The sequence below is a fragment of the Etheostoma spectabile genome, chromosome 2, assembly GCF_008692095.1.
Source record: "Etheostoma spectabile isolate EspeVRDwgs_2016 chromosome 2, UIUC_Espe_1.0, whole genome shotgun sequence".
NCBI lineage: Eukaryota > Metazoa > Chordata > Actinopteri > Perciformes > Percidae > Etheostoma > Etheostoma spectabile.
In genome coordinates, this window is record NC_045734.1 from 20,743,516 (window position 1) to 20,757,518 (window position 14,003).

The 14,003-nt window shown below is 40.0% G+C and overlaps 2 protein-coding genes across 2 annotated transcripts in view; both read right to left on the reverse strand.

Annotated features, from left to right (window-relative positions):
- Positions 1-10,448, reverse strand: part of smc3 (structural maintenance of chromosomes 3) — a 30,192-nt gene extending 19,744 nt beyond the window's left edge. Inside the window, exons 1-15 of the mRNA XM_032529866.1 lie at positions 10,239-10,448; positions 9,448-9,523; positions 9,201-9,239; positions 9,029-9,096; positions 8,676-8,747; positions 7,289-7,368; positions 7,121-7,199; positions 6,728-6,845; positions 6,366-6,541; positions 6,102-6,182; positions 3,223-3,387; positions 1,765-1,886; positions 1,376-1,589; positions 1,027-1,130; positions 35-134 (exon numbers count right to left, since the gene is read on the reverse strand). Of these exons, the coding sequence (XP_032385757.1) occupies positions 35-134; positions 1,027-1,130; positions 1,376-1,589; positions 1,765-1,886; positions 3,223-3,387; positions 6,102-6,182; positions 6,366-6,541; positions 6,728-6,845; positions 7,121-7,199; positions 7,289-7,368; positions 8,676-8,747; positions 9,029-9,096; positions 9,201-9,239; positions 9,448-9,523; positions 10,239-10,253 (1,509 nt within the window). The 5' untranslated portion in view covers positions 10,254-10,448. The remainder of the gene's footprint in view (positions 1-34; positions 135-1,026; positions 1,131-1,375; positions 1,590-1,764; positions 1,887-3,222; positions 3,388-6,101; positions 6,183-6,365; positions 6,542-6,727; positions 6,846-7,120; positions 7,200-7,288; positions 7,369-8,675; positions 8,748-9,028; positions 9,097-9,200; positions 9,240-9,447; positions 9,524-10,238) is intronic.
- Positions 10,449-11,671: 1,223 nt separating this feature from the next.
- The window catches only part of dusp5 (dual specificity phosphatase 5), a 5,302-nt gene continuing 2,970 nt past the window's right edge, over positions 11,672-14,003 (reverse strand). Inside the window, exon 4 of the mRNA XM_032529869.1 lies at positions 11,672-12,445. Coding sequence (XP_032385760.1) covers positions 12,027-12,445 — 419 coding nt within the window. The 3' untranslated portion in view covers positions 11,672-12,026. The remainder of the gene's footprint in view (positions 12,446-14,003) is intronic.

Consider the following 14,003-nt stretch of genomic DNA (forward strand, 5'->3'; position numbering starts at 1 on the left):
CAATAATTACACAGTTGTGTAAAGTGACACGGACCTTGCCAGTGGCCGCTCGAAGGAGCTGCTGTTTCTTCTCCAGTTCCTCTCGTTTGGCAGCCAGGGCCTGCTGCTCTGCGTTCTCCTCACGCCACAGGTAGCTGGACAGACAAACAGTCACACACTGTTACACTTATGTCACGAGAAAGACCAAAACCCAACGGCAGCCTTGAATACACACAGAAGAAAAAGTCAGTCAGTAACCAAAACACTCAAAAACTAGGACATAGTCCTAAAATGGATAGATTCATGTAGACATATGAAAATGTATATTTGAATAATGTGGGGGAGGGCTGTCTGCCTTCCACAGTCTCGTTGCCGGAGATAAAACTATAAAAAGAAAAAGAAAAGAGGGAAGACGCCAACAAAAATGTCTAACTGTAGAGATGACTAGATTAAGGAACTTCTGTCGATAAGGGCCAACTCCAAAATCTTAAGACAAATTTAAGTTACGGCAAGAGACTTGTTAGTTTACCAAATTACAAACTGTATACATTATTGCAGTGTAATCTGTTAGTCCTGCCTGCTCCAGAGAGAGAGTTCTATTATTTTATTTTGTAAAATATAGGTGTATGTATGTATGTATGTATGTATGTATGTATGTATGTAGATATTTTTAAAATACATGTTGAAATAAATCTAACTATTCAAGTAGTTATGTCTCCCATTGTATTGGTTTTCCTCTTATGTACATAATCCGCACACATAGATATTCCCGATCAACCTATGTGCTTTTTAGAAGGAAAATTTGAACTTCATTTTTGGACAATTCCTTTAGCACTAATTGGCTCAAAGGAAGGGAAAACAATTTAAGATGAAAAGCTTGATGCAAGATGCAGGCATGACTTATCTCAAGATTAATCTAAATCAAGTGATGCTATACTCACTACTTACAAATATAAAGAAGCATGAACACAAGAAAAGGCTGAACTTTAAATTAAGTTCAAGATGTGAGATCAAAGAGAGGTCTAGAGGGGAAAACAAAGTTCTTACTTTCTTTCGCTCTGTAGCTCATCTTTCCTGTTCTTTACTTCATAATACTTTTTGTCCAATTCCTCAACGCGGGTCTTGACCTCATTTAGATCTTGATCGAGTTTCTATAAAGACAAGTTGAAAGTGGATATCAGATATACTCACCTGTTAGGTTATAATAAAACTACAGAAATTACATGACTAAATACATCATACAGTAGCATTTAGATGTAATAAAGGTATTTAAAGTTCCACCGGTGTATTCATTTTAGTTAATCATCAAGATTAAAAGCCATAACTGCAACCAGATGTAATTTCAAAAAAGAACTGAACATTATCAATTTGTTATTTTTAAACAAAAAGAACATACGCTGTACTGCTCAAGGTTCTTTTCCTTGTTGGTCTCTGTGTCCTCCAGGTCTTTGTGGATGGCTGTGATCTGCCTCTTTTTATCATTGATGGCCTGGTCCAGAGACTTCAACTCCTTCTTAATCCACTTGTCCCTCTCTTCCTTGGAAGTGAACTGGCTGCCACGGCCCTGCTTGGCATACAGGTCTGTCCTCTCCTGTGTAGCCTGGGCCAGTCTGGAGTGAGGCAAAACCACAGAGGGAGTGACATTTTTTCAAAACTAATTCATAAGTTCACACAGCATCCCCCTCTTGCAATGCAAATGGATTCCAAATGTGGTGACTGACTCATCAAGATAAACATGGTCATCAGCTGCTCAAGGGGTCATGGCTGAGAATGAGTCATCCCTACCTGGATATGCCCCGCTCTTCTTTTTCCTTCACCATGTTGAATTTGGGTTCAGTCTCTTGCAGCTCTTTCTGCTTCTCCTCAATTTTTTCCAGCAGCTTTGTCCTCTCTTTCAGCAGGCGTTTCTGGAAGAACAAGCATTTTTACAACATATCTTCAAAGTGCAGAACAAAGAAGTGTGAAAGAGAAGGAAGAGAAACTGTTGGAATTGTTGGAAAATGGATACGCTGTTATGAATGAAAGACGGTGAAAGGATGATTTTTAAAAAAGCCCCTATATTTATTTATATATATTATCTATGTAATACAAAAAAATGCAAGACAAAATGCTAAAACAAAATTATTGGAAATAGTTTATAGATTAAAGTTGTATCCTATACTGCTCAGATGCAATATTCATATTGAGTTAGAACCTTAATTACTATAATTAAGATACTAAATTAACTCCTGCCTTTTAAAAGTTGAGGACAAATGCCATAGATCTGTGCATTTATGGTGTAGGACAGATTCACAATAATAGCAACTACTGATTTTGACTGATTTTTCTGTGTGGGTGCTGATGAAGGGTTGTCATCCCACAGGCATGAAAACCTTTACTTTCCACTCCGTGTCAACACCATCTTAAATCTGAACCATCATCAGCTAGTGAAGCAAAGTTCTGCTTCCCTTGCTTTTCATTTTGCTCCAGTAAATTTTGGCTGATGTTCTGCCAGGTGGGCTTAATCCAATCAACAGGCAGCATGCCACCTGGGACCCATCATGGGTCACACACAGACTGAGCCAATAAAGCCGTTATGTATGATTATTGTCTTCATACTCACATGTGCACACAAACACACACGGAACACAAGGCCAGACGGAGAGTGACTCATGCCAGCTCTGTACACACGATCTAATGCCAGGAATGATGTATAGTGGAGCTGATGGCAAAGAGTCTGATACACAGGCTGGTGCTTCCTCTGTTTTGGTTCTCATTTCATCCTGCTATTGGACCAGCAAACGTTCTTCTAAAAGATTCAGCCCTACAACGGTCAACTCTATTCATTAGGCCAAACTGCTTAAGTAAATGTAACAGGTAATATCAGAACAATTTTGTAAATCAATATTTTTACATTTAATTTTTTACAAGTAAAATTACTGCCATTCTCTGATAAGGATTTATTGTACTGTTGGTCAGAATAAATACAATTTTAAGATATCATTTGGGATCTGGAAAGACGTATAGGCTGCATCATTGATCAATGAATATAAAATAAAAAAAAATAAAATCAACAGGATTATGAGGTCAGTATTCTTGAAGAGAAAAGTAATTGTACCCCTCTTTCCAACTGATAACGGGTGGAAAGAGAAAAACACTACCATCGTTCTCTACACACAGCGATGGGGCAGGGGATAGGGGTGGGGGAGTGTTGCTGGTGCAGCATCACGTGTGCAGAGTGACGCAGATGGGAGGCTTCCGTACCCTCTGTTCACTGTTCCCTGCCAGCTCGTCCTGCAGGTCCTTGGTCTTCAGCTCCAGCTTGGTCCTCTGCTTGATCTGCTCCTGGCGCTCGGCCGATAGCTGCTCCCTCTCTTCCTTCATGGCAGAGATCTTAGACTTCAGCTCACGCACAACACGCTCGGTCTCCTACAAAAAGGAAGCCAAAATAAGGAAACAGGCTGATTTAAAGGAATGTAAATAATACAACTTGCTTCCTCTTCAGTAATTAAGATTTATTTATCAAGGCCATGTACTGTCAGGAGAGATACATTACACCTATTAAATTGTAAAGTTAAATTAATTACGTGTTGTGGATGATATTGAAAAAAACTGACATTGTGATTTTTTTTTCCCTGTGATATGAAAGACATAAATAGCTCTATTTGGAAATGATAAATCATTCTCGACTACTGGGGTGATTTTGTATGGGAGTTCATCTACATAGAAAATGAAAAAAGGAACTTTTCTAATGTGAACCATTCTTTGTTGAACTTCAATACACCAAAGTAAGTAACTGCGCTGTGGGAACTCTTCTGAAGTGATTTTGGAGAGGGAAATTAGATGGTAAAATACATTAGTTGACTGACATGACACCATTGTATTCATATAATACTATCATCCAGGCAAAAATGAATAATAATAATAATAATAATAATAATGCATGCATGTTGCTTCCTCTAAATTTCAGGTTGTGGTCAACTAGAGGGGCCTGCTTGTTTGTTTGTGATTGGTGGTTGGCTGTGCATGCAGACCTGCATGTCACACACTAGCAACAAATTGTGTATCCAAGAACACTTAAATCAGTGTAAATTACGTTATTTGAGACAGACTACTATTGTAGATTTGTGTTGTGTTTCCAGTGTCGCGGCTCTGAACCGCAACATTAGTTGGGACAGACGCCAGTTTCTTAAGGCTAACTATATTAGCTTTAGGGGTCCTGCACACTGCCTGTGTGGCGTGAGCGTGGCGTGAGCGTGGCGTTTCTGTTGCGTGGCGTTTCTGTTGCGTGGCGCTGCATGGCGTTTTCTGTCTTTGCACACCAGAAACGTGTTGGATGTTGTGCTGCTGCTGCTGCTAGCCTTGTCTGTACACATATATGTTGTCCATTGATAAAATGAAAAATTAGTGTGTTCATTTGTACATTTCTTTGCACATATTTTGATATACTATATTTCAATTCCCTTTCCTGAGATGACAAAGTCCATGTTACTGTTTTATCAGAATCCAATTGAAATACAATTTAAAAAGGGGTTCAACAGAAAATGTTATTTATTAAATGTATTTGTGTCAAAATGACGAAAATCTTTTTGTGTTCTATGTTGCCTGGAAACGCTTCCAACACATTTTCGTGTAAATTAGGCGTCAGTCCTATTTCTAGCATGCACAACTTTTTGGTGCTGCTCGAGCTGCGCATGAGACATGCCAGTCACGCAGGCAGTGTGCAAGCTATAACCTGTTTACATGGGAGCCGAAATAATGGACACACCACGCAGCCGAAACGCTCACACCATGCAGGCAGTGTGCAGGAGCTCTTAGCCTGGCTGGTAGCAGCTTTCTGCAGTAAAACTGTGTCACTGTGTCAGCGGCAGCGCTTACGGTACTTTCCTACATACGGAGAGTCTCACTTCTCCGTTTACTTTTCTATCAAGCAGCAAAAATGTTTCAGCGTCAACATCGCAATGTCCTGCGATGTGACTATCGCGCATAAGCACATTGTGATGTAGAAGAATAGGACATATAAACATTTACTTTCTGATGCCTTAAGTTTGCAGCCAAGATATTGGATGGAATCACATTGAGTGACATCATTCAATATTTCCCATCAATCAGCTACCTACAAGAGTTCAACGTTCTTTATAAAACTAGCCTCTTACTTTTGCTCTCATTGTGCATCAGATGATGATTTTAACTTTAAAATGTACAAAGGTTTCTTCCCTTCCCTCTAGGAGGTTCGGGGTCCACCCACCACAGTCTTACAAAATCATGTGGGGAAACGCTGCATCATCTCTCTCTACAATCACATCCTGACAAAATTCCTATAGTGACACAATGCACAAATCATGCTTGCATGATGAGTAAGTGAAATCTTGCTAAAAAGGGGTCACAGTGAGGGTTCCTGGCTCAGAATGGGCCTTACATGTGTCCCCCCCACACATATGAAGTGGGGGTCTAGGGGTCTTCTCCCCATCAGGAAATTTTGAGCATCATAGACTTTATTTCCAGCATTCTTATATATTTGTAGGCACAAATTTATAGCAAAACATCATTAATTTAATAAATAAAACATTAATTTATGTCAAGGAAAACACATAAATCTGGTGGCAGGTAACAATTCAAAATTTTAAATATAATGGAATATAATGTAGTAAGGGAAGGGGGCTTTTGCATCCGGCTACAACTGACCACAAAGTCCAGTTCATTTGATAAGTATGATCAGGGCATAACTGTGTGTGAAATACAGTTTAAGCAGGAGCAAGACCACGTCTCTGCAGAAACTGTGGTTTCTCGCAGCGGTGCCGGTCCTCCGGTGAAGCATGGTCACCGGGAGAGTCCGGTACAGCCTGACTGCAGAAACAAAGATCCCATTAGCGCTATACAGGAGCTTTCAGATCCAATCAAATCAGCGGCAGCCGCATGTGTATATACACAGTAGTGACTGTGGATAAAAGGGAGGCTGGCTGCTGAAAATCAGTTTGGTCCTTGATGATGTTTTGGTGCTCGTGATATACCTTTGGTGCTGGCTAAAACCTCTTTGGGGGACGCCAAAACTTTCTCTATGCAAGAAAAACCCTGACAATGTTTATTCTCACCCAACCTAATCCAAGATATTAACACTTCTTCTGCAAAGTGAAATTCTTTACCTCTACTTTGTCCCGGGCATCTTGTTGAGCATCACGCAGCTGTCTGGATTTGTCTCCACAGGTCTCTCTCTTGCTGGACAGCTGGAATAAAAAAAACACAAAAAAAGTCTGGTTGTTTAAGCTGTACCCAACAGATCACAGGCCACAGTGACTGGTCGATTCTTGCATTAAATTTGTATTTAAACAAGGATCCCTCTGTTTTACAGTCAACTATCATATGGCTCTATATAGCCATACATAATTAGTTTTTCTTGAGTTTATTACCTCATCAAGTTTGGCGCGGGTTTCATTCAGCTCCTGGTTGTAGATGGTGTATTCCAGGGCCCTTCTCATCTTGTCCCACTTCTGGTACTGAGCCAGCTCCTCCTTCTCATCCTCCAGGGTGTGCAGCCGCTCCTCAATGTACTTCAGCAGTTCATTTATCTTCTCTCGCTTCCCCTCTGAGAAACACATACTTCATGATGTTGTTGTTTGAATGTGACTATGAACTACATGTTAAAATTTCTGGGACTGGAACCTTTTTGATAAAAGTGATAATTTAATGGTGACTAATGCTGTGTTGTAGAAATTGTAAAAGCATGACTGAATTAATGACAGCCTATAAAACAGTGATAAGAAGCTTTTACCCGTCTCCTTCATGAGAGAAATACTCTCCTCTTTGCGCTCATCATACACCCGTGTCCCAGCCACCTCTCTCAGCAGCTTCAGACGCTGGGAGTCGGGTGCTGTGGCCATTTGGTTGATCTGCATTAAAAATTGTAATAACGTGTGAGATGGAACATCCTGCTGTTCAATGTAGTGCTAAGATTTTAAAGATTATACATTGTATTGAAATTTAGCAGAGGTTGATTTCTGATTTTATCATAAACTCTTAAATCAACTGATAATAGATATTAAGCTGAGTACAGTTGGTACACTTTTTACAGACCTGCATAAATACTGTAATGTATTACACACCACTGACAAATAAGCTATTATGTCTTAAACAAGTGGGAGGTTGGCACCCACTCCTTCCTCACCTTTCCCTGCTTGACGATGTAGTAAGGGTTACTGCGGGAGAAGCCAGCACTCTCGAGAAGGTTCATTACATCATTCTTACTGCAAGAATCATAGACGCAAACAAGTGATTACACATGAGTTGTTATTTCCTTCGATTAAATGGACAGTCCATCCGCAGCAATACTTACGTCACCATCTTCTTGTCTAAGAAGTACTGGTCTTTCTTTGCACCAATGACGCGACGAAGGGAGACTTCCTCTTTGTCAATCTGGAGGAAGAGACAGTTATCACTGGTCAAGAGGAGTATCACACACACATCAGCAGAATTGGCTGGTTATGTCACAGTATTACCAGGCGGCAATCTTTGGATTTCTAGACTGGTGCAAACATCCTGCCTTCATCATCCAAATAATAAGTACTGTGTGTACTGGAAGCAGTATCCCTACAATCAGTGGTCATAGCACTTATAAGCAATTTAGGGAGACACTTCAATATGAACCCAAAAAGTATAGTGATAATGCACTGGTAGCTTGGACTAAGGATGTTGCAAAAAGTTCTTTTAAAAGTGATGTGAATATCTGGTACCTGGTATGGTGACGTAAGTATTGCTGTGGATGGTCTGTCCTTTGCCTCTGTCCTCTATCCGTAAAGCTTTTTTTAAATTCTGTGGTTATTTTGGCAGTGTACAATGTAGGGCTGAAACGATTCCTTGAGTAAGTTGAATAATTTGATTACTAAAAATCCTTAACGCAAAATAATTTGCCTGGAAGCTTCATTTAAATAATGTTACCGACGTATCACTCACGGTGTTTCCACACGGAGGATTATTACTGTTGCCGACCGAGCTGCCGCTGCTTGCGACACATGCCATAAAGACTGATTAAAAAATTAAGAAAGCGCGTAAGGGGCTAAGAGAAGAGACAGGCTGGAGAAAACAACAGAAAGTGTCCAAAGTTTGGAATCAGTTCAAACTTAATCAAAACGAAAACTCTGTACAGTGTGTCTACTGCAAAATCAAACTAGATTACCGCAATAATAGCACGTCAATGCTTTCTGTAAAAACAATGTAATATGGGACTTAAATGCATTTAATATGTTTAGTTTTTTGAGAGATGATATTGTAAGCAATGTAGGCAATAAAAATGTATCTTTTCCGGAGAATTAAACCAAACTATTGTATATTGTTGCTCTTCAATAAAACAAAAGTACTTCTTATCCGATTACTCGATTAATCGATGGAATAATCAGTAGAATACTCGATTACTAAAATAATCGATAGCTGCAGCCCTAGTACAGTGTACTCTAAAATGTCAATTTTACTGTCAGCCAAACTGAAAAAAACTGGACATACAAAGCAAAGCACATTTAAGCTCACATTGGCCAATCCAGACAGCATGCCATTACACCTCTAGCTTTAGCTCATACTGGCTTGGACAATTAAAGCAACCAGGTATGTATCACATATAGACAGGTCTTACTGGAAGGTTTCAAGAGTATCAAGTTGGAAGAAAAAAAATCAATTATTGTGCCCGCGACTACAGTAATAGATCAATATAAAATGTTTGCCATTCCTACCGGCAGCCGGTTGTCAGAGTTGTCAAATATAATCTCCACAAAAGCCGAAATGACACGAGGACCAGTTCCCTCCTAAAGGTCATAGGGAAGGAAAAACATAATATTAAATGTTTACATTTATCAATTGCCTTGTATGTAAAAAGCTGTTTCCCCATTGTGTTTCAGTCTTCTACAATACTTCACATTTTAAAAGAAATGCAACTTGTCCTTCGAAGATTAATTCACTGATTATTCTGAAGTTAGCTTTTGACGTTTGTATGACTAACAACATTTTTCACAAAACCCCGGTCACATAGCCATTTTCAAAACAGTAGCTGGGATCTGTAAAGTGTCTGACATTTGCCTGAACTTACATGGAGCAGGGCCAGGCGCTGTTCAGGTCGCAGGTGGCTGAACTCATCACTGAGCACAAACTGGATGGCTAAGAAAGCAGAGCGGAGCCACAGTTTGAGACAACAAAAATAGCTACACAGAAGGGGAAAATGTTTTACTGCTGTATGGTGTAATTCATTAAGGCAGACATACCATAGAAAAAGTTACTTTTTCCTGACCCATTTCTTCCAACTGTAACAGACAAAAAAATGAGGACATGGTGAAATAAATACAATCCAGCAACACACACGAGACAAGGCTTCGGCACACCCATTTTGGTCTAGGAACTTATGTTAAGTGCCTTAATTAAAAAATACATGCCCATACACCAACATATATTATTTAAAAAATGCAGTATCATACAAAAAGAAAGTTGAAGTGAGCACATAACGTTACTCACCGATGACATTGTGCTTTGGACTAAACGGGTCTACCACAGTTTGGTCCCTGTAACTTCGGAACCCCTGGATGATGACCTGCACAAGAACCCAGAGACCACCGTGAGCACAACATCCACCTACTTAACGTTAACCATATACTGTAACGTTAGCAAGACAAGGTTGTGTAAAGGGACTTCAATAACAATCCAGGAACTATTCCTAAATGCAGCAATATTACTAACGCTATATCGCACTTCCGATTAAGTTTGACTCAACACGTTACAACGTTATAACTTTAGTGGTCAGCGCAGCATCAATGCATCATGAACGGGGCACGACTTCCAACAGGGCCTTGCCTGTCGGCTACTATATGGGCCAGTTTTCATTTAGAACGCCATTGGGTTTGAAAACTTGCTAACAAGATAAACCACACGGTAGACAACCACAAAACTATCAAAGCCCATGTTACCATATGACGAAATCGACTGCTAGCTATATGTTATTGTGCAACATAGAACAGCGACCACTTTGCTATCCTACTGTTTAGCTAAGCATTGTAGCGTTAGCTTAGCATCCCGGGAAAGGGGGACGGGCAATTCCAATTATAGCTCGATTTAGCCAGGTAGCCATAGAATTAGAAAGCTAGCTATTTGATGTATCGTTGGTGTGAGTTTGCATAGCTCTGCAACCAAATTAACATTAAACTGTGAGCAAACCCTCACTATATCGAGCACAACAATGTAGCTAGCTAGTGGAATAACGTTAAGAAGCTAGGGAGAGTAGGCAACACGCACAAGTCTCGTTAGCTTACCTGTTTGATGTACATGGCTGTCTAAACAGGGCGTCTCCTTGTCTGAATTTGGAGATAAGCTCCCCCTTCACTTAACTGGAGAAGCCAAGAATTTAATATCCCAAATTTAACAAATTATTAGAAATCAATGCATTCAAAATTGGTGTGGCAGAAAAGAACAACATGGAAAATGGCGGCGGGGGCGGTATAAAATGGATCCTACCATTAGGTGAAAATAGGGTTGTAGCAATAAACATATACTACTGATGTTTGGTAGCGAAGACAAATTAGATGGAATTAGAAATAGAAAAAACCTATATATAATTGTAAAGTATCTTGAATCGTCGGTCGTATGTGTTTGTGCGTAATAACAGGTTGGACACGTTTGTTATCTACTTACCTCCCTATTTGTAAAATTGGTATAGTCTGGCTGGCTGTCTTCTAGGCGCCAAAGACCGAAAGCGTTGAGCTGATAAAAAGCTGCGGTCATGTAGAAGTCTAGCTCGACAAAGATTAATCGATAATTGCCAATCGAAATGTTTTATGCTTCTATAGAAAGCAGAACGTCACTCTGCTTCAAATGGGAATTTTGACAGATTTCTTTTTTTCTTTTTTACCTGTGACTGTTTCTCATTTGTGCATACGTGTTCATTAAACGTGTGTAGGTTGCGCTTGTTAACTTGATGAAGAATCTAGACGTGCAGTCTGACCATTATGTGTGCAATGCTGCTTACTTGAGGCTTATAAAGGCCAACTCAGTCACTGCAGGTGTCACTGTTGCCTCTTCTACTGTATTTAGGCCTGCAATTGATATGTCTTAGTAGGCTATTGAGTGTTTACGTGCTACTAACTCGAAGGAGGCCTACTTAGTAATTTAGTGTAGGTCTACTTTACTTGTGAAGGTCTATTTCCATTTTATGCAACTTATTGTACGTGCACTTTTTTATTCATTTGGTGATACATTTTTCTGAAAAACTGAAGTTGAACTGATTAAATGTTCCTTTATGGGTTGATAACATTCTTCTGGCCTACTTTTTATACATAAAAAAAGATTAACAATATAAAGACCCTCCTAGGTTAGCTAGAAAATGCATCGTCACAAAGCTGAAGACATGTCTGTTTTTCATTATCCGGGTGTCTGAAGTCACTGCATGTTGAAAAATCAAGACACAACTGCACTCAGATGATCAGAAATCTGGATACTGTTAGGATTTTGTATACAGGGATATGAATAACCAGGTTTCTTATGTTCCATGTAAAAAAAATCATATGCCAAATAAGATCTAAACCAGGATAAGGATCAAGAACAGGATATGAATGTTAACACACGTATTGATTTTTCCTCTGTCTTGTTGTTTGAGGGAATAGTCCTAAATGACTCCCATTTGACTTCTCAGTTATAGACCTATCAACTAACAACACAATTTTAGAATGATTACATGACAACAACTTCATTGTGTGGTGAAAACATTTATTAAACACATATTAACATCCACATTATTGAAAAAAACTGTAATTTTCAAATAAATTAGGTTTAAATGCCTGACTGTATTTGTGAATAGGCATACGTCACCATAACGACCTAAGGCGTGTATATTGCAATTCATCACTGTGCTGTGTTTTTTTCAGGTCAGAAGACAGGAAACAGCATGAGTGTTTGTAGCCTATTGTTTTAATAGGCCTTGAGTCCCATGGACTGAATACTATGATCTTGACTGTTTCTGTCTATCTGCCGGTTTCAACACCAGGCACACAGAGAGCATTAATCTTTATTTTTTCAAGTAAGACTACAAGCAGTCACAGTTCATTTTAAGGCAGTGCCGTTATTGGGCTCAGTTTGAACTGGTGGTGGACCGGGGACTGCAGGCAAGAGGTAGGGAGGGTGAACACAGATGGCTCAAAGTTTTTGGTGTTGAAAGTGGTGTTGAAGGTGGTGTTGAAGTCGTTGGCAAAAAAGGAGGCGGTTTCCGGGATGCAGGGTGTGGCAGGTTCAGGTGTGGCAGCATGAGCTGGGGCCATGGAGAGGACCTCTGATTCAAACTGCAGCAGCTGACCCATGAAACTGAAGTTGGGTGAGATGACTGCCCGGCGCTGCTTGATGATGTCAAATGCTGCATCCAGCCGCAGCTGCTGCGTCCTCATGATGTAGGCCATGCAGATGGTTGGTGAGCGGGAGATGCCTGCTTCGCAGTGGACCAGAACCTTTCCCCCTGATTGCATCACGTGATCTGGGAGGACAAGAAGGATGGAACACGCCAACGTTAATGATCTGTGGTGAGATTGGGGCACACTTTTTCTTTCTTTATGTAATCATGATCTTGTTTAAGTAATACAAAAAAATATTAAAACATTCTCAATCCATTCCATTTAAAAATAGAGGCTCTCAGGTTTTATTTGTTAGTTTTGTTTCTGTCTGAAATTGATATATTTTAAAGTAAAGTTATATTGTGGCGAGGTTCCAATTTATCAACAGGAAATTTTAAACTGTGAATTATAACAAATGAAAAATCAATTTAATAATTTTAACAGTGTAATCGTTGCATACTTGCTACTCCCGCTCACTATTTAATGCAAACACTATTTTGCACATCCATTTAGTTTTTTTCTCAATCGCACATACATATACAGCAGCAGCAGGATGTAATAGACAAACAGAAATATAGACTTGTCAGTATATTTCATTTATAGGGATGCACATTTTAAACCATTTTCAGACACTTGCGAGGTTTGTCTGAGTCACAGAGTGCAGCTGTACATGAGAATTTCTTTCTCCTCCACTGCTGTGGGTGTGCTGGGTGCTGCTGCAGAGCTCACTGTGGCACAGAGTTGTGTTCTAATTTAGAGCTGCAGCACTCCTACACACTCATCTGTATTTTCTAATGCCCACACAAAAATCTACTTTCTGTCAAGTGTCACTCACGACACATTTCAAGATTTTGCTAAATTCTAGAACTCCTGCAAACACCTACATGTCTCCTTCTGTCTGTCTCATGTGTAAATTTTGTCTGACCTACAGACACTTCCATGAAGCCACGGCAGACACAGACACATTTGTGTGTGTGTGTGTGTGTCTCTCGCTACACAATAAAACACTGAGGGCCACTTCTGTCTGGTCCTTAGAGCCACAAATGGGGGGACCAACAATGATTTCTGACAGTTTCTCAATAAACCACATGAATGAATCATGAACTTCCCTTCTGGAGTTGAGGATGGTGGTGGTGGTGGTGTTGGGGGTGGGAGTGATGGCAGCGGTGGGTCAATAATATTAATCATCTCCATCCTGACCAGTCACCAGATCAGAAGGGTTTCTGATTGGTGATTGATTTGATTATTTGTGTGCACCGTGTTTCTAATCACTTGGCATGGTTGATCAATTTTGGTGGCGCTATCTAAATGTAGGCTAAATCTGACCCTAGAACAATTTCCGGCCTTGTTTAATAATAGACGGGCTTACGCAAAGACACTCTGAATATACGCTGCATCCACAAACAATGCACAATACCAACAATAGCCACCCAATTTCGGTCAGCCAAGCTGCTTGTGGGTGTGCTTTGTCCTTAGTTATGCCTGGCTAGCCACCAGCACATTATGTACATCTTTTGCAGCTGCTGCTATTATCCAGCACCCCTCTCCTCTCCCAAACACTCTCTCTTCCTCTGTGACACATTCACTGCCCTCAGGTTCATTCATGATTCCCACCTGCAAGCAACCAACAACTATGCTTTCTCATTATGTGTCAGTCAGCTGTTTTTTATCTTCCACCCAACCATCATAAACAACTGTGTG